Source organism: Carassius auratus, chromosome 8 (assembly GCF_003368295.1).
Source record: "Carassius auratus strain Wakin chromosome 8, ASM336829v1, whole genome shotgun sequence".
Lineage (NCBI taxonomy): Eukaryota > Metazoa > Chordata > Actinopteri > Cypriniformes > Cyprinidae > Carassius > Carassius auratus.
The window spans coordinates 22,673,158-22,695,827 of NC_039250.1; the positions used below are offsets into that span (position 1 = coordinate 22,673,158).

Below are 22,670 nucleotides of genomic sequence, written 5' to 3' on the forward strand. Positions count from 1 at the left end.
GTCCTTGTTTTAATGTAGTATGCAAATTAAATGTTTTCCTCATAATTTCTTGCGCATGGATGATCCTAATGGAGGTTAACATACAAGAATACAAATAAGACATTTAATTCTAATTGGCAGTGAAAAATGGGTGCGTATGAGGGGAAGGGAGGGAACATGGAGCCACGTGTGAAATATTGTTATTAATCCAACAAAAAGAAACTACAATGTGTCAGTAAAACATGAATAAAAATGTAAAAAGGAGGAAAAGTTCTGACAAAAATACTCTGCTGGGACCAGAACTGCAGGCCTGTTGTTTAATTCTGTTATCCTGTTTGAGGAGGAATGGTAACCGTAATAACACTAGTGGAAATCACAGGTATTATCTGAAGAGAAAATAGGATTAATTATTTTCGCTGATAGAAAACAACAACATTATAAGCTTTTACACAAAAAAATAGCCATTTGGAGAGGGAAAACCATGATACATTATCAGAAAAGAGATGCTACTCTGTAGACTCTGACCCACTGTGTCATGATGGAAAAATCTGAGTAAACAACTCACATCTTAACATAAGAACTGATATGTTAGTCACGTTGTTCATGACCCACCTCTTTATCCTTGTAGCTCTGTTTCTGAGACGAGCCGGGTCTATGCCACAGGTATTCTTACAGCTGAAGTGTTTGGCAGAGCTGAATCATATTAAAGATATTCCTACATATTTATCTGAAATATGTAGGAAATGAAATACAAAACTGGGCATCTATCGATATACACTACTCACAAAATTGTCTATCTATCTATCTATCTATCTATCTATCTATCTATCTATCTGTCTGTCTGTCTGTCTGTCTGTCTGTCTGTCTGTCTGTCTATCTATCTATCTATCTACATTAATTTGCTAACAATTAAACTAAGCCGCAATAATGATGCATGTAATCTTAAAATAATCCATGGAATTCAGCAGGCAATTTATTCTAAAAGGATTTCAGGCCTGTTATTTTTATGGGTGCAGACAATGCACAGTCTGTCTCACTACATGAAATCATGGCATGAGTGAGTTAGAGAGGGACCCGTGAAGGAAAACTGTTTGCAAGAGCTTCTGGGGAGATGAAAGAGAAGATTTTAATACGGAAAGGTCAACACTTTCTCCATTATGTCAAATTTCATTACAGAGCAGGCAGCCATCTCTTCCATTCAGGTTAGACTTAATGCATCCAAATTGCAGCAATTACGATTTCATTTTAAAACATCCTTTTTTTCTTTCTTTTTTTTTCAAGACAATGATTATTGCTATACATAATCATTTTAGGAGTAAGAAAATAGATTGCAAGAGAAACAATTCTGTTCTTACTTTAGGCAAATACAAAAGGACTAAACATAATTCAATACATCTTCTTCCACCCGGAATGGATTTTAGACCAAAAAATAATAATAAAAAAATAATAGTACATGCACTTAATGCTAAAAAAATGAGTCACATGTCATAAAAACCCATCTGTCTAAACTATCAAGTGCTCAACCTTTAAAATATGTTGGAAAGACAAAAAAAAAATAAAAAATACAATGACTCCTGTCTCATTTCTTTAAGGCACTTCAAGGCAACCTTTATCCTCCTATTGAGTCCCATTTTTCACTATTTCAAGTGACTTGGGTTGACAGTTTAAGCATGCTCTGTGGCAGTGTGGCCTTTAGTAAGGCTGAACTTTAGGATTAGTCTTAATTACTCAGTTTAGCACATTACCTCTGTAAAATGCAGAAAACATAGGCTGGTTTTCACTTTAATTAAACAGGAAGAGAACAGGGCCGCAGGGAGTCACCGACAAAGAGTAGACAGAGACAAAGCAATACCTAAATATTTCTGGAACACTGGCCACTGGATGACCTCCACCCTGAATAAAACAAGGCAGCAGGTTATACAAGGTCGATGTTCATATTGTTGTCAACAAATCATCTTAATAAAGCTGAGGATGCTGCCTCTTTGTGGACAAAAGAGGAAAAACACCCTTCTGGAGTAAGACGTGCTGGAAGAATGATTCACACTGAATAATAAATTATAAATAATAATGATTTTCTTTCCCCAAAAATGGGAACACTAAATTAGGTAAAGGATTTTCAGCACAACACAGGGTTTATAAAATTGAACTATCATTATTTCACGGATATATATTTTACATGCATTACTCACCTAAGATAGTTTCATAAAGAAAGGAAACTGTTATGCTTTGCAATAAAATAATTGAATTTAGCTGGCTGAGTGACATTAAGTGTAAATATTTACATATTTAGTCCAGCAGCACATGGACTATGAGAGTGACTCAATGAATCATTAATGCAACCAGTTCACTTAAAAACACTGATGTGCTTATAGTTGTTTGGAGATGGTTGGGTCTGCTTTGTAATTGATGTTTGAAAAGAAGAGAGAAGTAACAGGCAAAATTGTGTCTAAAGTGTAAGTTGATTAATATTAACTTCTTTATTGAACTGCATTGTATCACATTCTGTAATATTACCTTCAAAGCTATAATTTCCCTTTAAAAAAAAAAGTAATTTAAAGGAAAATAATTAGTGCAAAAGAGTGCAGTGTTAAAACAGTTCACTGAATTATGTAAACTAATTTCATGTTATGACTGTGGTCACCTCCAAAAGCACAACTGTTACAATGGTGTGACTTTTATGTACTTGTAGTAAGATGATTAAAAGGCCTCTTTTATAACGCATCCAGCAGCTTTCAGATTTTCTATTGGTTAAAGCTTGACTCCAGAGTGCCTCAGCAGCCAATCAATACCATCCAGCAGTCCTGACAGTGTTTCTGCAGCTGTGTCCTGAACCTAAAGCATGACAAAACATATTATTGCATATACAATATTCATTTATTCTATACAGAAATTCTTTGGTTATGTTTCCAGATGTCTTACTATCCAAGGGTTGGTCAGTGTGCTGAGCTGTAGCTGATGGGCAACGGTCACACAAGGTATTCTGCATCCGTCTGCTGTCTCTCTAGACACACAGGAGAGCACCAGGATAGGGCGAGACACAGCACCCACCGCAGGGTCTAAAATAACCCGGATCTGGGCACTTTCCTCCTCCCACCCTTGGTCCGTACCTCCAATATAGAAAGAGAGATATACTGTAGAGTATAAACTGCAAAATAACTTTGGGAATCTGCTTACAATGTTTCAGCAAACTAAAGAAATTCATACTTGAGCACAATTTATATTTGTGTACGAAACTAATTTCAAGCATAGAGGCTTAAGCCTTTAAATCCAAAGTGTGCTCAGGACAATCATACCTCTTTCTTTCTCAGCATTGACCACAAAGATAAATCCATTCACAGCTTGACAAACTGGATTAAACATGGGGTTGATGCTTAATGGTATGTTGGACTCACTATCCTCCTCATAGACAAAGAGTTTACTGCGCAGACTGAGGTGCTCCAGCCTGGACAGAACAAGAGCTTGAACAAGGGGTTGTGAAGTTTGTTCAGAAACAAAGAGGCCTGATCTCCCTAAATGCTGTATAAAGCAAGTCTGTATAAACATTTATAAAAAGATATAAAAATGTATATCTGAGATATAAATTCATAATTGCATGATAAAATTAAAAAAAGTCATAATTGGGAGATTTAAAAGTTTCAATTAACTTTTTATTTTTTTAAATGAAAAATTCAAAGTCTAACACTTCTAAATGACAATATAAAATCTTCTCCCTCACCTGTTTGTCGAATATAAAGTTGCAATATTGAATCTGTGCTGATCTTTGTACTTAAAACTGATTCCAGATCCAATGCCTGAAAAAGTAAAAATAAAGAAAAATCTCATCAAGGTCAAGTTTAGAAAATGCAACCACAGAACACAATATCTATATTCAGTTTGATAACTGACTAGAATAAACTATAAGTAATGGGACAGCACCATCAATCTGACGCTGAGGTAGTCCTGCTACAGGCAGCACATGAGGGGAACACATGATCGTATCCATGAGGGAAATCTCTAACTGATCGAGCCCCGGGCCCAACATGGCAAACTGCAGCTCTGAAACCGGTACAAGGGACTGGAAGAAGGACGTCACGGATTCAAACACTCTGGGTTGGTGTCTCCATTGGTTTCGACAGGCCGGACAAACACGAAGATACCTGTGGGTGCCACGTTAAAGAGAATATTCCAGTAAATATTAAGGGTTTTTAAATACAGGCAACAACTTTCATAGATATAAGTTATAAAGCACTTTCAATAATTTTCATTAAATAAAGTATAATGTAAAATTTTTTTTTTTTTAAATATTATAAATCTACCAGTGCAACGTAAACAGGGTGCACCTAAAGCCAATTATTTCTGATACTGAAGTGGCATAGCATTACACACTTACTCGGCCATATAATCAAGCTGCATCTCAGAGTCATCCAGCACAGCTGAGCCAGTGAGCTTGACCTGAGGCACTGATAAATGGTCAACTGACTGCCAGAGCGGCATATCACGCAACAGGAAGTACTTCCACAGGACAGGGTCTCGAACCATTGACCGCCAGTATGTACTGGTGCCTCCCAGTCTGCAGAGGTCTTGTGGAGACAGGAATGTCATAATGATAAACTGCATGTCAACCTGTGTTTGAGTGAGAAAGACAAAAAATGTGTTTTGGAGCATTATAATCTTTGTATATTTTAAAATGTTATTTATTTCAGGGACGACAAAGCTGAATTTTTAGCAGCCATTACTCCAGTCTTCAGCCACATGATACTTCAGAAATTATTTTGTATCTGTGCTAATGTTCTTCGTTCTTTCTTCTCTGATATATTTTTTCAGGATTCTTTGATAAAAGTTAAAAAGCAAAGTTTATTTAAAATGTATATATTTTCACCACTTTTGATTAGTCCTTGCTGTAATTTATTTTTTTATTTTTTTTAACCGGACTGATTCCAATATTTTGAGCAGTAGGCTACAGTATAAATAACACTAACACTAATTTAGAGACATTATCTGGCATTAACATAATAAACATACTGTAATGAATTTAGCCACCACTAGGAGCCACAGGTAAGCTTTCTTATTGCGGATTAACAACTATTCTGCCACCACCTTTGATTTTAACCCGGTCTGGTCCAGTAGGAGCACTGAAAACACACTCAAGAGTAAGAATTACCAAAGAATACACTTTTTATTAACAACAATAGCAGCCATTTGGCATTGTCTCACTTAAATATCCTGATTACATACACTGGTCATATTTCATTAAACCGTGACACACATTTAAAAGAGAACCCAAGAACTCATTCCAAATTCACAGCAAACAATAAATAGTGTAAAATCTCATGCAAAACACACAATTAGAAACTCCAATCCTAGATCACATGCCCTATGTGTAATAACCAGCACAGGCAATCAACATAATTCGGGAGGACAGTAATCACAAATGGCTGAACACAACAACACAACAACACACAACTCGTTAATAATAAAATAATTTCAGACTTCCCCTTCCACGTCCGACGACACCCTGCCGTCACTGTGAGGGGGGCGGTTGAAATGCTATTTCATGCATACTGAGTTTTTTACACTGTTAAACAGTTGGATTCCCATGCTAAACATGGACAAAGTTTCAAAAATTAAGTTGTATGTTTGAAGGAGTATTTCTGTTCCAAAAATACTCCTTCAAATACCTTGCCACAAGTTTCGGAAAGTTTTTTTCGAGTATGGCTCTGTGTGACGTTAGATGGAGCGGAATTTCCTTTTATGGGTCCTACGGCACGTGTCCCGGGAAAAGCGCGCGCTCCCGTATAGCAGAGCACTGACTGAGAGCACAACAGACGTACACTGATCAGAGCGAGAGCGTCGCGAAATGTCACAAAAAGGAGTGTGTTTTTGGTTGCCAGGGCAAGACAACCCTGCACAGATTACCAAAAAAAAACAGCATTAAGGGACCAGTGGATGGAGTTTATTTTTACAGAGCATCAACGGAGTTGTGCAAGTGTTTGTTCCCTGCATTTCGAAGATGCTTGTTTTACAAACAAGGCCCAATTTGACAACGGATTTGCGTATTGTTTATTTCTTAAGGATGATGCAATCCCAACAAAAAAGGGTCACGATCGTGTGTTGGAACCGCAGGCGGTGAGTAAAACTGTTTAAAATATCTCTGCCTCCTTGTTAGTGCGTCCCCTCCCATGCCGGAGACCCGTGTTCGAGCCCCGCTCGGAGTGAGTCGTTGCTGCTGCTCTCCTTCAGTTTCAGCCTCTGGATCTGATTCTGGATCATAAATAAATGGCTGAATCTGACTGTTAGACATGGTTTGTTTTTGGATTATGTTTTTTTCCTCAAGGTAAGGTCACAGCTTCCAAACGCTCTCAACGCAAAAGCCTACTGGCCCTCGTGATTTTTTAGCTCCGCCCACACGTCACGCCTCCAGTCGGTCGTGTTTTTCCAGGAAAAATCGGTACAGACTATCTTTCTCTTATGAATATAATAAAACTAAAGACTTTTTGGAGTTATGAAGGATGCAGTACTACTCTATAGGTACTCAAGATTAACAGGATATTGAGTGAAAACGAGCATTTCACCCACCCTTTAACAAATACAGCGTCTCAGTCTCTTTCACAGTTATTTATCAGGCAACAGAGTGTCCTCACCTTTCCCCTCACCCGCATTTAAAAGCATCCCAAAATTGTTCCTTGTCCACAGGTGTGCTCGAAGACATCATTCCTTCAGTGTTTGTTCGTAGTAGTGACATCATACACCATCAGTAGAATCATAATCATTACACTACTTCTCCTCATGAAAAAAACGGCCCCACTCTGTAGCAGATATAGCGGGCATAGGCAATTTGCCCCCAGCCACAGACAAATCGCTCCTGCCAGCCCCCTCAGCAACAGTAGACTGGAGACACCGGGGGGCAACAACTGTCCACAACTGGAACTTCCCCAGAATCTGAAGACACCTCAGCCTCAATAGAAAGCTGAGATGTTTGAGTCACTGATAGCAGCCGACAGCCCAGGTGAAACAGGTATTCCAGCAGCAGCAGGTGACCTAACCGACTGAAACCCCTCAGTGACACTGGTAGAAGCCGATGAATGGACAATCCCACCAGCAACAGGAAAATCAGGTGGCCGTAATCATCAAACACCCAGCTAGACCCAAAGCCTGGACCCCTTTCTTTCTTCCCCCTAATTGGGGCAGATGTAGTCTTATGGTCGGCTTTGTCTGTTGTATAGCCATCTGTAGAGTCTGCAACCATAGATTGGACATAAAGTTTCAGTTGATTAAAATGCACCATATGATCTATACCACAAGCCTCTGGCTGTATCCGATACAACACTTCAGATACCATTTTCAAAACTCTATATGGGCCCTTAAACCATTTCTGCAGTTTTGGACTTACCCCTTTCTTCCTAGCTTTATTCTTTAACCATACTAACTCACCAACTCACCCACTGAATAATACTGAAACTTGGCTTTAAAGCCAAAATACCTCTTTTGATGTTCTGAAACTCTAGCCTGATGATTTTTCACTGCCCCAACTACTATTGCAAGACTTTCAGCTACCCCTTTTACCATTGCAAGACTTTCAGCTACCCTTTACCATTGCAAGACTTTCAGCTACCCCTTTTACATACTCATTCACAGTTGCAAATCGCTCTTGTCCATATACATCAGGGTTCCTCAATAGGCAGCCCTACTGAGAGAAAAATGTTTGGCCCACACTAATTTAAAATATTGTTGTCAACATCATCAGGGTAAAGTCAGCGTAAGAAAATAATTAGCGCGAAAAATCTAACGCAGCTTCATTTAAAGCTTTCAGTCTGACAGTGAAAACATGGTGAGTGTGAAGAAAAGAAAAGTGGACACGGAAAATAGGCGATTTAGATGTGAATAGACTGAACAATTTTTTTTTTTTTGCCTGACCACTACAATTCAAAGCCAACGTGTTTGTTTTGCACGCAGACTGTGGCAGTCTGTAAGGCTGATAACATGAAATGCCATTTCATCGCATTGCACAGCAATTTTAACTGCAATTATCCAGAACATTTGGAGGGCCGCAAACAGAAGGTAACCCAATTGGTGGCAGTTTAGGAGCAATCAGTTGCTGTTATGCACAAAACCACATCCATACAGTAGAATGCATCCGCAGCTTCCTTATGTGTGTCTTTGAACCTGGCAAAGGCCAAAAAAAGGTGAAATGCTATTTCATGCATACTGAGTTTTTTTACACTGTTAAAGAGTTGGATTCCCATGCTAAACATGGACAAAGTTTCAAAAATTAAGTAGTACGTTTGAAGGAGTACTTTTGTTCCCAAAATACTCCTTCTGGTTTGTCACAAGTTTCGGAAAGTTTTTTTCGAGTATGGCTCTGTGTGACGTTAGATGGAGCGGAATTTCCTTATATGGGTCCTAGGGCACTTCTGCCGGAAGAGCGCGCGCTCCCATATAGCGAGGCTGAGCACAGACATTTCACTGATCAGAGCGAGAGCGTCGCGAAAAGTCTCAAAAGAAGTGTGTTTTTGGTTGCCAGGGCAAGACAACCCTGCACAGATTACCAAAAAAAAAAAAAAACAGCATTAAGGGACCAGTGGATGGAGTTTATTTTTACAGAGCATCAACGGAGTTGTGCAAGTGTTTTTTTTTTTTTCCCTGCATTTCGAAGATGCTTGTTTTACAAACAAGGCCCAGTTTGACGACGGATTTGCATATTGTTTATTTCTTAAGGATGATGCAATCCCAACGAAAAAGGGTCACGATCGTGTGTTGGAACTTAAAATATCTCTGCCTCCTTGTTAGTGCGTCCCCTCCCATGCCAGAGACCCGGGTTCGAGCCCCGCTCGGAGCGAGTCGTTGCTGCTGCTGCTCTCGTTCAGTTTCAGCCTCGGGATCTGATTCTGGATCATAAATAAACGACTGAATCTGACTGTAAGCCATGGTTTGTTTTGGATGATGGTTTTTTCCTTAAGGTAATGTCACAGCTTCCAAACGCTCTCAATGCAAAAGCCTACTGGCGCTCGTGTAAAAACTGTGCAATTGACATGGTGAAGGAAGTTTTATATCTCGATGACAAAACTAAGAAAATGGTTGTGGAGCTATTACAGAAGGTGCCATTATCCGACTCCACGGCAACAAGAAAAGTAGAGACATTGGCGAGTAATTGTCTGTTCAATCTTTTATCTGACATAAAGAAAGCAGAAGTCATGTCACCTGCAATAGACTCCTCTTGCGACCGAACTGACGTTGAATAGCTGTCAGTATTCGTCAGATTTTTTGCTGGGGACATTTTCCGCGAAGAGCTGCTTTGTTTGCTGTCAATACAGGGGCACGCAACCGGAGAAATCATTTTTAACAAACTGATGCAGTTCTTTAAAATTAATGGATTGGATTTAACAAAGTTATGTCAGTTGTCACTGATGGGGCTCCGTAAATGGTTGGACATCACAGAGGTTTGATTAGCAGACTAGCTGCTGTCAACCCAGCTCTCATAGCATTTCACTGCATAATTCATAAATCGTTATTGTGCGCAAAACTGTCTGGAAAAATGAAAGAGACAATGGATACAGTGATGAGGCTGGTAAACTTTATTCGGGCGAGTTCTGGTCTGCAACATCGCCTTTTCTGAGCCTTGCTGGAGGAAATGTCAGCAGAAAGGCACGATCTTTTGGTGCACAATGATATCCGATGGCTGAGCAAGGGCCGTGTGCTGGAGAGAGTGTGTGAACTTCAAAATGAACTTTGTTCATTTTTAAGCAGCCTTCAAAGCCAAAAGGCAGAGAAATTTCTGAGGTTTTTGACAGCATAGAGATGGCCTACGTGCGTTTTTTATTTGAACAAGAACAGTTGACTTGGAGGCATAAATTGAAAAAATTTGTTCATTTGTTTATAATACTTAACATTCAAAGTTATTTAGTATCTGAATACAAAATGTTCTGAATACAGAATGTTCAAAATAAAACAAACTACTGAGAAACAAAATGTTCATAATTATTTGAATAAAACAGACTACTGAGGGGAAAAAAATCGTATATTGTGTATTTATATTGTGCAATCAACAATAAAAAAAAAAAAATGCAACAATAACAATAATAATAGCAGAGCAAACATTGTGGTAAAAAAAAATTGCGGCCCTTGACTTCGTATTGTTGGCAGAATTTGGCCCTTGATGAAAACTAATTGAGGAACCCTGATCTACAACCTTGGTCGAAATGCCGGCTTCTAGGGGTTCCATAAGGACACATCCACTCTTCTACAAGTACTCTAGCTAGTCTTTGCCTCCTGGTCTAGGAAGGGGTACACTTCTGTCCACTTTAAAAAAGTTCCCCACAACCAACACGTTTATTTTTGAGGAGGGTCTCAAGGAAGGTGCCCTAATGTCAAGTGCAACTCATTCATAAGTACGAGACATTACAGAAGGAATAAGGGAAACCTGGGGGACCGAACCGATTTCCTTATCAACTGCGCATTGTAGTCGATGAAGTTGTAACGCTTTGACTCAGATAACTCGATAAATCCATGAAATGAAAGAGGCAGAAAACTAGGAGTTGGTGTCCCAAACATTTAATGGCTGGTACACGGCAACGCACTCTTCTCAAACATGAGATATTAACTCTTTCTTGCCGTTACAAATAAAGTAAAGACAAGATAATAAGGCGGCAGAGCAAAAATCATCCATAGTATTCCTTCTCTTTAAAGAACGATCACTTAACTTATAACACTCACTATGTGGTGATGACGTAGAAGGCCTACGTAAGAACCACTATGAATAAGTTCACTCTGCCGCCTTTTTATTTTCATGCACACCTTACTATAATGTGATGCATGCAAGATAGATTGGCTGATTCAAAGTCTTCATCCACAAACAGACGTACATCTTCTGCAGATATACAGGGATTTCATTGCACTTTAACAAATAATTTGAATGACCTGTATATGTGCAATATTTTAAACGAGCCTTCACTAACAGAGTTTAATGCCACAGTTATGTTAGAATGCATCTCATTCTTGTTTCTTTGGCGGTGCATCGGTCTCGTCATGAGGCGCGCGGTCCAGAGCATATTTGCATATTTCACAAGAATTTCATAGAGGGTCGTGATGGACGTGTAATGCATGTGTAAAAGACATCACCTAGTGACGTTCTCTCACAACCAATTCACAACACGGGTATATATTGAACTACACTTAGATAAAAGTCAAAGGAACAATTTTACATGCAACCCCATAGAACTATAGACATGTACAAACGTATTTGAATGCATTATTAGGAAATGTTGTGTGTTACATTTTTTTATTGATTTATGCCGTCGACTAATCTAACGATTATTTTTATTACAATAAATAATTCATCTTATGTTCTTTTTTTTTAATTAGCTAAAGATTCCTTTGGATAACTTTACCAAAAAAAAAAAAAATATAAGTACAACTTCTAATATAATATTTCAACCTTTATTCATTTTCAACTTATGTGGTTGAAGTTTCACAGTATAAAATAAATAAGAGGCAAAGAAAATTATTTTACTATGGTAAATATGAGTTTATGATAGCATTTATAATTAAACCACTGTAGCCATAAATTTACAGTTGTCTGAGACGTAATGAAATGTTCTTTAGCATCACAAACCATAAAATGTAGTCAGGGTTCTGCTACGGTTTAGCATGGTTTCCAGAGATCTGGAGCTGAATCGGGGTGGCTCGGTGGTTTGTGACTGTTGTCTCGCGGCACGCTGTCTTTTAAGGGGCCGTTCACATATAAGGGGCACGCTCAAGTTCGTTATTTCCAATGTAGGCGCGCGATAAGCGCGCTCATAATGGAAGCGACGCAGTCGCGACAAGCAGCGACGCGCTCGTTTTTTTTGCAGGCGCGTCCGCACCACATCGAGTTAAAAACATCTCTACTTTTCAGAATGCCACAAGCGCAAGAATATCAGACCTGAACCAGGAAGTTGGTCACCAGATCACACGGTAACCAGTTAAACCGGAACACCGGAGAGCGCCAAGATGTTTTCCTCTGAGGTGCTCACGCATTGCAGTTGTGCTGCCGTGGTTCACCATATCAGTTTTACAAAGGGAACAAAGGGCCATTTTATTTGTCCTGTGTTAAAAGTATTCACATACTTTTGATAACAATGGTCTCTGTTTTTGTGATAGAATGCAACTTTCTCCATTCCCAGTATGCCATTACGCGAGATGTAAACAAACAGTGTGACACGTCAACGCCTTTCACGCACGCCGACGTATTTTTGTAGTCGACGTAATCGATGACGTTGATGCGTTGTTGCAGCACTAATCTGTATACAGAATAAATGAGCGCTGTGGATCTGGATAGGCTAAAACTGGAGCAGTAGTAAGACAATTTCAACTTCTCAAAAGCAATAGGGCTGCTCCGATCATGATCGGCCGATCGTTATGCGCATCTTGTCAGTAAAGCCGGTTCTCTAATCAGCGGTAAATTCCATCAGACGCGTGATTTCAGATAGAGCAGCTGTTACAACACTAGGGGTGCTCCGATCACGATCGGCCGATCGTTAATGCGCATCTCGTCAGTAAAGCCGGTCTTCTAATCAGCGGTTAATTCCATCAGGTGCCTGATTTCACATAGAGCCAGAGATGTATAGTAAGAAGTAGAACTACTAAGTACTAAAAGGCGGTATCTGTACTTTACTGGAGTATTATTTTTTTTCTCCTACTTCCACTTTTACTTCGGTACATATTTTCGCTGAGTTTAATACTTTTACTCCAATATTTTTTTATGTGCTGCATCGTTACTCGTTACAATTATAATAATGTTACGAATCATTCCATTACAAATCACTGCCAGAACTGTAGATGGGAGGTTTGATGAAGCTGGCACATCATTGAGCGAAACAAGCGATTAAGAAGACTGCGCGTACTGACTGAACTGCTGTGAAGAGAGAAATGAAAACCGAGCCGAGCCAGATAATGACTCGTTCACGAGTCAAGAACCGGTTGCATCGGTTCTCGGATGACCAGTAACGTTAGTTCTTTCTGACAGTTCGATTCAATAAACCAGTTGAAGAAAACAGTTCACCGATTCTTTTGCGCTCGATGCAATGGCGTCATTGGCGTTTACTGCACCTGGGCTCATAACATTAACACAGAATCAGTTCAGAATCAATCACCAAAAGAATCAGTTCGGTTCAGACGCTCTGTGTGTCGGTTTGCTTCACGCTAAATCACACATGTGCAGTATCATCAGCTCATCGGTTCACGAATCAGACGCGTCTGACAGAAACGGTTCTTGACTCGTGAACGAGTCATTATCTGGCTCGGCTCGGTGTTCATCTTCAGTTCTCTCTTCACAGCAGTTCAGTCAGTGTACTGTTTGAGTCAATGAATTACTCCAGGATATTGGTTTGTTTTAACTCAGAGGGAGTGTCAGACACATTAAACAAGTTAACAGCTTAATTCATCTGTGGATTAATGCGTATTGGAGACGCGAACTGTTTAAAACGATTCAATTCGATTTGGTGGACTGTTTCAAAAAGATCCGGTTACATAGAATGATTCGTTCGCGAACCAGATATCACAAACTGCTTTGTTTTTAACTGTCTTACAACAGACACGGAAGAGAAGACAATGCTGAATAAAGTCGTAGTTTTTGCTATTTTTGGACCAAAATGTATTTTCGATGCTTCAAAAAATTCTAAATGACCCTCTGATGTCTTACGGTTTGAAACAACATGAGGGTAAGTTATTAATGACATCATTTTGGAAATTGGGCTAACTAACCCTAGTAACCGTTTTTTGTTTACAAGAAGTTACAGTCAAAGGAATTGTGATTGTCCTTTAGGTTAATCATTTGAAATAGTAAAAACAATATGTTCAAACTTTTTACTACTTTATTTAATAGCTACATAACACAATACTTCTACTTTTACTTTCAGTACTTGAGTAGTAAATTTTAAAATAGACTACTTGCAATACTTAAGTACAAAAAATGTTGAATACTTTAGTACTTCTACTTAAATGTGGTGCTTAAAGAGCACTTCAACTTCTACTCAAGTCACTTTTTTGATAGAGCACTTGTACTTTTACTTAAGTATGGGTCTCTAGTACTTTATACATCTCTGCATAGAGCAGCTGTTACTACACAGAGCCGTTGTTAACTGAGAAGATGCGCCAATAAACGCTTAAAATGAAGTGGATTTGCGCATCTTCTCTATTAACAACGGCTTTGTGTAGTAACAGCTGCTCTATGTGAAATCACGCACCTGATGGAATTAACCGCTGATTAAATAACCGGCTTTACTGACGAGATGCGCATAACGATCGGCCGATCGTGATCGGAGCCCCCCTATACAACACGGAGCCATTGTTAACTGAGAAGATGCGCAAATCCATGTTCATTTTCAGCGTTTATTTGCGCATTTTCTCAGTTAACAATGGCTCTGTGTAGTAACAGCTGCTCTATGTGAAATCACACACCTGAGGGAATTTGCCGCTGATTAAAGAACCGACTTTAATGACAAAATGTGCATTAACAATCGGCTGATCGTGATCGGAGCAGCCCTAAAAAGCAACCTGGCAACAATCATCTCACTGAAATCGCCTCCCCTTTTCTGTAAGCCGAAGCAATAGTCTAGCCAATACAGCAAAACCCCTTATAACGCCTATAATACGAAGCTAAGCCCAAAAAGCTTCATACCTCAGTCTGATTTTTAAGGATTGGCCACGATTGTACAGTTTCCACTTTACTGGGATCGGCCATAACCCCCTCAGCCGAAATAACATGACCAAGGTAATGCACTTTGGTGGGAAACAGACTGCACTTAGATCGTTTTACTTTGAGATTGGCAGCCTGCAATTTGGACAATACTTAACCTAACCGCTAAAGAGGTTCCCCAAATTTTTCTCAGAAAACTATAATGTCATCCAAGTAAACATCCGGACCACTGCAAATCTGCCAAAATCAAGTCCATAAGTCTTTGGAATGTACAGGGACTATTGGACAGCCCAAAAGGAAGAAAGGCTGTTTAAGGGCGATCCATAGGGTACACTTCGACCTGCCAGTAGTCACTAGCTAAATCCAAAGAGGAAAACCACTGTACATGATTTAGGCTACCTAATGCATCATCAATACATGGAAGAGAATATGCATCCTTTCTAGTAACACAATTTAACTTACGATAATCAACGCAGAACCTCAATAACCCATCTTTCTTTCTCACTGGAACAACAGGAACAGCACAAGGACTACAGGATGGTCATATGATACCCCCTTCCTGCATCTGCTTCACATGATCTGCCACCTCCTGCTGCAAATGGAGCGGTACCCGACGAGGAGCCAATTTAATGGGCTTTGCATCCCCAGTGTCAATCTGATGTAGGGTCCTATGGGTCTGCCCTAAATCTGTGTCACTTGTACTAAAAACAGGAAGATAGTCATTCAATTCTTGAACAGCTTGTAACTGTGTCGGTTCCAGGCCTCTATTATTCAGCCCCAGATTTTGTAACAAAACTTCAGCGGTCCATGGCTGCTCTGCTGAATCTTTCAGTGAACCTAGATAATTGACTGCACTATCCCCTATCTGAACATTGGTACACAAAGTTTCAATAGTCATCCCTTTTCTTAGGATAAGTTCCTCACTTGTCACGTCGATAACCCTTAGTGGCAACATTCCCTTTTACACCCTACATAACACACCGGCCACCTGAACTTCAGTAGCAAATCTATCCGAAGGTTCCAGCATTCCTTCCACACACCCTTGCCCCACTCCTTTGACACTACCAGGAATTATAACCGCAGTTCTTGGGGGCACAATCACATACTGCCTAACTGATACAGTCCTGGTCTTTTTGTTCACATTACTCAATTTTAGGGGTAGCTGTATTCTGCTGTATTTGCAATTTGCCCGTCCCAAAATTGCTCACGCGCTAGTAAATCTCAGGTATCACAATTAGCCAACCACCGGGCCAACTGGCCTTCCAAACCCTGGAAATTATGCAATACCGAAAAGAATTATAGTCCGTTTGCAGCAAAAACTCTTTCCCTAGCAGGAAATGTTTGAAATACTTGGTAAAAGTAACTACACTAATAATTGATTTCTTTGTAGTGGCGTATGTACATTCTTTTTAACTCAGGATTCAACTTGCATACACCACCACTTGATCTAAACCATCAACTTCTTGTGACAAAACAGCCCCAATCCCCATGTAACTGGAATCTGTATACAGAATAAATGAGCGCTGCGGATCTGGATAGGCTAAAACTGGAGCAGTAGTAAGACAATTTCAACTTCTCAAAAGCAACCTGGCAACAATCATCTCACTGAAATCGCCTCCCCTTTTCTGTAAGCCGATGCAATGGTCCAGCCAATTCAGCAAAACCCCTTACGAATCGCCTATAATACGAAGCTAAGCCCAAAAAGCTTCGTACCTCAGTCTGATTTTTTAGAATTGGCCATGATTGTACAGTTTCCACTTTACTGGGATCGGCCATAACCCGCTCAGCCGAAATAACATGACCAAGGTAATGCACTTTGGTGGGAAACAGATTGCACTTAGATCGTTTTACTTTGAGATTGGCAGCCTGCAATTTGGACAATACTTAACCTGACCTAAAAACAGGAAGATAGTTATTCAATTCTTGAACAGCTTGTTACTGTGTCGGTTCCAGGCCTCGATTATTCAGCCCCAGATTTTGTAACAAAACTTTACTGGTCCATGGCTGCTCTGCTGAATCTTTCAGTGAACCTAGATAATTGACTGCACTATCCCCTATCTGTACATTGGTACACAAAGTTTCAATAGTCATCCCTTTTCTTAGGATAAGTTCCTCACTTGTCACGTCGATAACCATTAGTGGCACCATATTCCCTTTTCCACCCTACAAAACACACGGGCCACCTGAACTTCAGTAGCAAATCAATCCGAAGGTTCCAGCATTCCTTCCACACACCCTTGCCCCACTCCTTTGACACTACCAGGAATTATAACCGCAGTTCTTGGGGGCACAATCACATACTGCATAACTGATACATAAATGGCTGAGCACAACACCACAAAACTCCGTAATAATAAAATAATTTTGGACTTCTCCGTCCACGTCCAACAACACCCTGCCATCACTGTGAGGACTCAACCTTCCCCTCAGCAGCAATGATGAGAAGGTTTCTTTAGAACAGCCTGCCATGTCCACCTACACTCTCTTCCCTATCTATCCAAGTTCCCCCCCTTCACGACAGTGGTGCTAGCCAACCATGAACGCGACGGATCCCCTGCTATTGTGAACATGGCAGGCTTAACAAATACAGCGTCTCAGTCTCTTTCACAGTTATTTATCAGGCAACAGAGTGTCCTCACCTTTCCGTTCCCTCTATATTTAAACGCATCCCAAAATTGTTCATTGTCCACAGTGTGTTCAAAGACATCATTCCTTCAGTGTTTGTCTGTAGCAGTGACGTCACGCACTATCAGTAGAATCATAAGGCTTGTTTGAGATGTGCCTTGCCTCGTCTGAAAAGTAGGTGAGAGTAGGCGGCTGCAGTGAGAGGTGTAAACAAAGCACAGGCAAGTCGGACAGATCTGTCTTCTCGTAGTGAATCTGACACCTGTGAGATCAAAGATGGATATCGCGGGACTCACGCTTGTGGACAGTGTTGCTAATAAACTGAATGTAATTCAAGTTCTGTTGCTTTTATATGAAAATAAATAAAATGAACAAGACTCCCATTTAATTACATACCAAAGACGTGTTTATCAATATTTTTTTCTTTAATACAGACATGATTTTTTATTTATTTATAAAAATTAAATTACGTAACCCAAAGAGATCAGACTGTCAGATAGTTTGGGAATATTCACACATAACATATACATATAAAACATGATATTAGAGTTTTAAAATCAAACATTTTAAAAGAGAACATTACATCACAGTTGTTTAAACCAATGATCATTAAGCTGTGTCGTCAGCATGTAATTTCCCATGGTGCTTTTGATCAGCACAGTCGGTGGATAGCAACTGCGCCAGACTGCAGAATCCGACACGTGCGCCTTGCGCTTGCGAGAAATTTGTGGCACAAGTCAGCATGACATCAGAGCAGTGGTGTCAAAAGTATTGGCATTCATTACTCAAGTAGAAGTATAGATACTAGGGTTTAAAAAGACTTTTGTAGAAGTTGAAGTATCAACTCAAGCTTTTTACTCAAGTAAAAGTGTAAAAGTACTGGTTTAAAAAACTACTTAAAGTATAAAAGTAAAAGTAATGTAAGGAAAAAAATGCCATTAAGAACAAAAGCTTGGGCCGTGCCACAAGGGCCTATTGTGCACTACCCCACCTCCTCAAAAAAACATTTTTCTAAAGGCCATAATGACTATAATGTTATATTAAAATGTTAATGTTGAAAAATTTGGGATGCACTAGGCTACCTGTTTCAGCCGCATATATGCCCATTGAAAATGAACTCATTTTAGTACAATGCAAATACATTAAAGAGCTAGAGATATGATGACTAGTTGCCAATAAGTATTGTTATGGTGCAAAAAGTCAAACTTCAGAGGCATGTCATCAATAACCTTGAATGGAATGTAAATGTACATCCAAGCTTAGCTGCAGGACTCTGTGAGGGCAATGGACAAGAACATTGGTGCAGGCTAAGAAACAATTACTCTTGTGTGGTTGACTATTTACAATAAACATTATAGTGCTGTCAAAATGAATGATTAATCTAAGTGATTATTCAAAAACTAAAAATGAAAAATAACTCATAATCCTGATACCTTCTTGATTGATAGCTTCTTGTATTCGGTACATACGTCTGCTATGTCCAGTGTTCGGAGGGTAACGAGTTACAAAGTTGATATAGAGCTTCACAGTCCCACCCACAGCCCAAGAGAGCTCTGGTGCCGGAAGTAAATTTCCCATTCATTTCTCCCATTCACTTTCGGAAAAATCCGTATCTAAAGAGTTTTAGAGCGTGTGTGAGGATAACCAGCTACGGCTGAACTCATAAGCATATAACATATCATTTCAAGTGAAAAAATTAAGACAAAATCCAAAAAAAGTCAAAGGTACAAGACTGTGTACATATTTTCATTTCGAGCGCAGGAACTACTCATCCCATAAACCACCGCGCCCCATTGAATTCGACTGAAGCCACAACTGCGAACGAGGCAACGAGCCTTTTGAGCGACATCCAAATCTGATGACGGCCGTTCGCGCGAACTTTTTCCTCCAGTGAATTTTATTTTATATAGTGAATGTGCAGTAATAGCAGTTCTTTCAGTATTAATCGTGTAAATAAATAGTGTTTTATATATGTATTGTGTATTGATTTTTATTTTATCATCGTGTATTTTATATTGTGTGCGTGTGTGAAAATGGTTAACGATAACGTCAGCAATGGTGCAGTGCTTTGTATCTGACTGCAATCACTGCTCAGTTGTCAACACATGTCGTTGCCATTACACAAATGTTCAGTAAATGCACAAAAAGGTATGTCTAGGCTAAATATTGTTTTGACAGTGGCTTTATAAAATGCTTGATATGACTCATTTCATATGGAGGCTACAGTAGCCTAGCTAAAGTGGACGATAATGCTAACTAAAGTTACAAACCTCCCTGCAAAACTCTCAATGGAAGCCAAGGAGATCATGATTGCACTGATAAGTCTACTGTGCAAAAACGCAACACAGGTTTTTATTCGATTTTATTTTTTTAATAATGATCTTCAGTCTTCACGGACCTTCGAGGGGTTTAACCAGACGGTTATACGAGCTCCACCAATCAGATGCATCACTGTGGGATTGTTCAGGATTGTGGGTAATGAAGTACTTAGCCAAGACATCGCGAATAAAAGGCATTTAGATCAAAACAAGGTTAGTGCCCCATGATCTTTTTACGTTTATATGAGCATATACTGTCGCTTAGTACAGCCATAGCTGGTTTTAAGTCTACCATGTATGGTTACGTTTTAATGGCTTATACCTTAAATGTCAATCCAAAAATTGTATTGAATTTTTAGTTCCGGCACCAGCTGTGGGTGGGACTGTGATGCTCTATAGCCTAGATATCACAACATTGTCATTTGCGTCATTAATCGCAAACGATAATTTTAAAATGGTACTGGCGCCTCAACGTGCCTGAACCGATACTTAAAAAAAAAAAAAAGAACTACAAAAAAAACTATGGATAACATTAAAGAACATTACAAATATGTAAAATAAATCCATAGCTTTCACCTTGGATGCTCTCATTTCCCAAGTTGTGCTTCCCTTAATCTAAGGCTAATAAATGTATTTCACAATCTGGGTCATTATTTAATACAAAAGTACACATAATGTTTCTACTGTATCTCTGTCACTCACTCTGATATTTAGTTAAGATGAATGCTGTCTGTCACTGTCTTAAATCAGTTCTGTGAATGACTGTATGCTCATTCTTTATAAAGTAGCAACAATCTCGTTTTTTAAAATACAGTACTGTGCAAAAGTCTTATGGAAAAGAAAGAATAGTGTTTTCACCCCAAAAAGGGTTTTAAGCCAGTTATTTATATATTTTGCTGCAATGTGTCAGTAGGACAGTAGTTTGCCATTAATTTTAATAATAATCTAGTGCGATTTTGAATGCACAAGCAGTTTGACGATGGCAAAATGAATGTTTGGTAATGTAAACTGATATTTTATACTGACACTCTACAGCAAAATATATAAATAACTGGCCAAACACCATTCTTTTAAGTGAAAATACTGCCTAAGACTTTTGCACAGCAGTGTATGTACGTATGATTAAATGAAGTATATTTAAATAAGTGTAAGGAAACAGCTGTTTCGTGATAAGCGGTGACAAGCGAAAACTTTACACTAGATGAGAAACCGACTGATCGTGACCTTTTGTAAACTGTATTTATGACAAAGAACTTCACAGATACAGATATTCTAACAATCTATCGGTAAACACACACCTTGTGTCCTCTGTCTCTGTTTGAGCTCGCGCTGCTCCACCGTGGTCGGCGGATTGAAGAGCGCGCTGAAAGACGGGAGGAGACCGGACTGACGCCGGTTTCATTTGAAATTTAAGCGGACTGACTCTGAGGCGATCGGATACTACTGGTTCCAACCTACTTTTAAGAAATATATTTTTTGATAAACGAACCCAAAACTGTCTATGCAGTGTGATGTGATTTGTGTCATGTGCAGGTGTGATGGATCGCGTATGGACCAATAGGGTGTCGGAATGGTATATGTGTATACTTATCATCCAACCACAATCAAATTCACTCCATCCTGATGGTGCGATTTATCTGGATAGTTTTTTTTTTCTTTCTCTCTCTCTGAACGATAACAATCCGGAATGAAATAGCAGTAACGAAGCTATTTTTTTAAATGTAAGGAGTAGAAAGTACAGATACTTGCGTGAAAATGTAAGGAGTAGAAGTAAAAAGTCGGCTGAAAAATAATTACTCAAGTAAAGTATAGATACCCCAAATTTCTACTTAAGTACAGTAACGAAGTATTTGTACTTCGTTACTTGACACCTCTGCATCAGAGCAAGGCGTACGTAACTCGGACACATTTCTAACCGGCATGCATCTCGCGCTGATCACCGGTGATCAGTTCTGCGCAGATTTTGCTCATCTCAAACAAGCCTATTATGGTTACAATACGAAACGTAAAAAAATCGTGCCTTACCGGCAGGTTATCCAGAGAGGGGCCCGTGACGTCATTACCTGGCCCCTGACCATCGCTTTGCTCATTTCTTTGTCGTCTTGTATCAAAAAACCTATTTCTAATACTCCTGAGACTTTGCACGACTATAGATCGGCTCAGCATACTGACACTTATTTGTCAGCTATTTCCTTGAAAGATTTCTATCCTTGACTTTTTTAACGGAGCAAAGATGTTAATTCATTTACTTTACTTAATTTCATGACATGTCAGTCAACTATTACTCCCGATTTCAGTTGAAGTATCCTTGTGATTTTTCCCGGAACTGTCAAAAGTTACACGTCTTTCGTGTTTTCACAGGCGTGCAACGTCACGTACAGTACTGCATTGTGGGAACTGTAGTTTTGAAATCGAAACTGCCAAACTACAATAGAATAAAGGTTGGTCTATAGCGTTCAGTATTTGGGAGGACTAGGAGTGACACGTGATAATAATATGAAGGAAGGAACAAGTTATCAATTTATCAATTCAAACATTAAAATATGATAATAACACTTTTAAATGGACAAACTATCTTTCTTTTATTTTTCATTTGCAAATGTATTAGCCTATCAAGTTAAAATCACGAATTGAATAAACTGTTCTAAATATCCAGTTATATTTCTCAATTTAAAAGTGATTTATTGATTTAACTACATTTCATAAATTTGAATTATAAACCTAATTCCTTGATTTATTTTGTAGATCACTCCTGTACCGTGAAGCAGTTAACCTACTTCAATATTGTTTAGTGCCCCAGTTAAAATAAAATAAAATTTTATTTTAGTGCCCCAGTTACCTACAGATTGTGAATACGGTTTTACAGAAAACTATAGTAATTTAATAGTAATAGTTATTCACAACCACCAACTAGTTATCTTTTGTGTGAAAATTTACATTGGATAAGCATATGATTTATTTTGGTTTAACATAAAATTATGTAGTGTTGCTATTAACCCCAAAGTTGATTACTGAAATGTAAGGTAGTAAAGGTGGATGATTTTACTATATCTTAAAAGGTTAGTAATAGGAGTAAAAAATACAGGTACAACCTGAAA

The 22,670-nt window shown here is 39.1% G+C and overlaps 1 protein-coding gene across 1 annotated transcript; it reads right to left on the bottom strand.

Moving 5' to 3' along the window:
• Positions 1-2,433: 2,433 nt before the first annotated feature.
• On the bottom strand, positions 2,434-21,946 carry LOC113107686 (F-box only protein 4-like). The gene is made up of 7 exons (XM_026270358.1): positions 21,598-21,946; positions 4,349-4,581; positions 3,895-4,115; positions 3,695-3,770; positions 3,273-3,421; positions 2,899-3,086; positions 2,434-2,811 (listed from the first exon to the last, which is right to left on the bottom strand). Exons 1-7 carry the CDS (start codon positions 21,736-21,738, stop codon positions 2,728-2,730), a joined length of 1,092 nt encoding a protein of 363 aa, XP_026126143.1. The 5' UTR covers positions 21,739-21,946; the 3' UTR covers positions 2,434-2,727.
• Between the last annotated feature and the right edge of the window lie 724 nt (positions 21,947-22,670).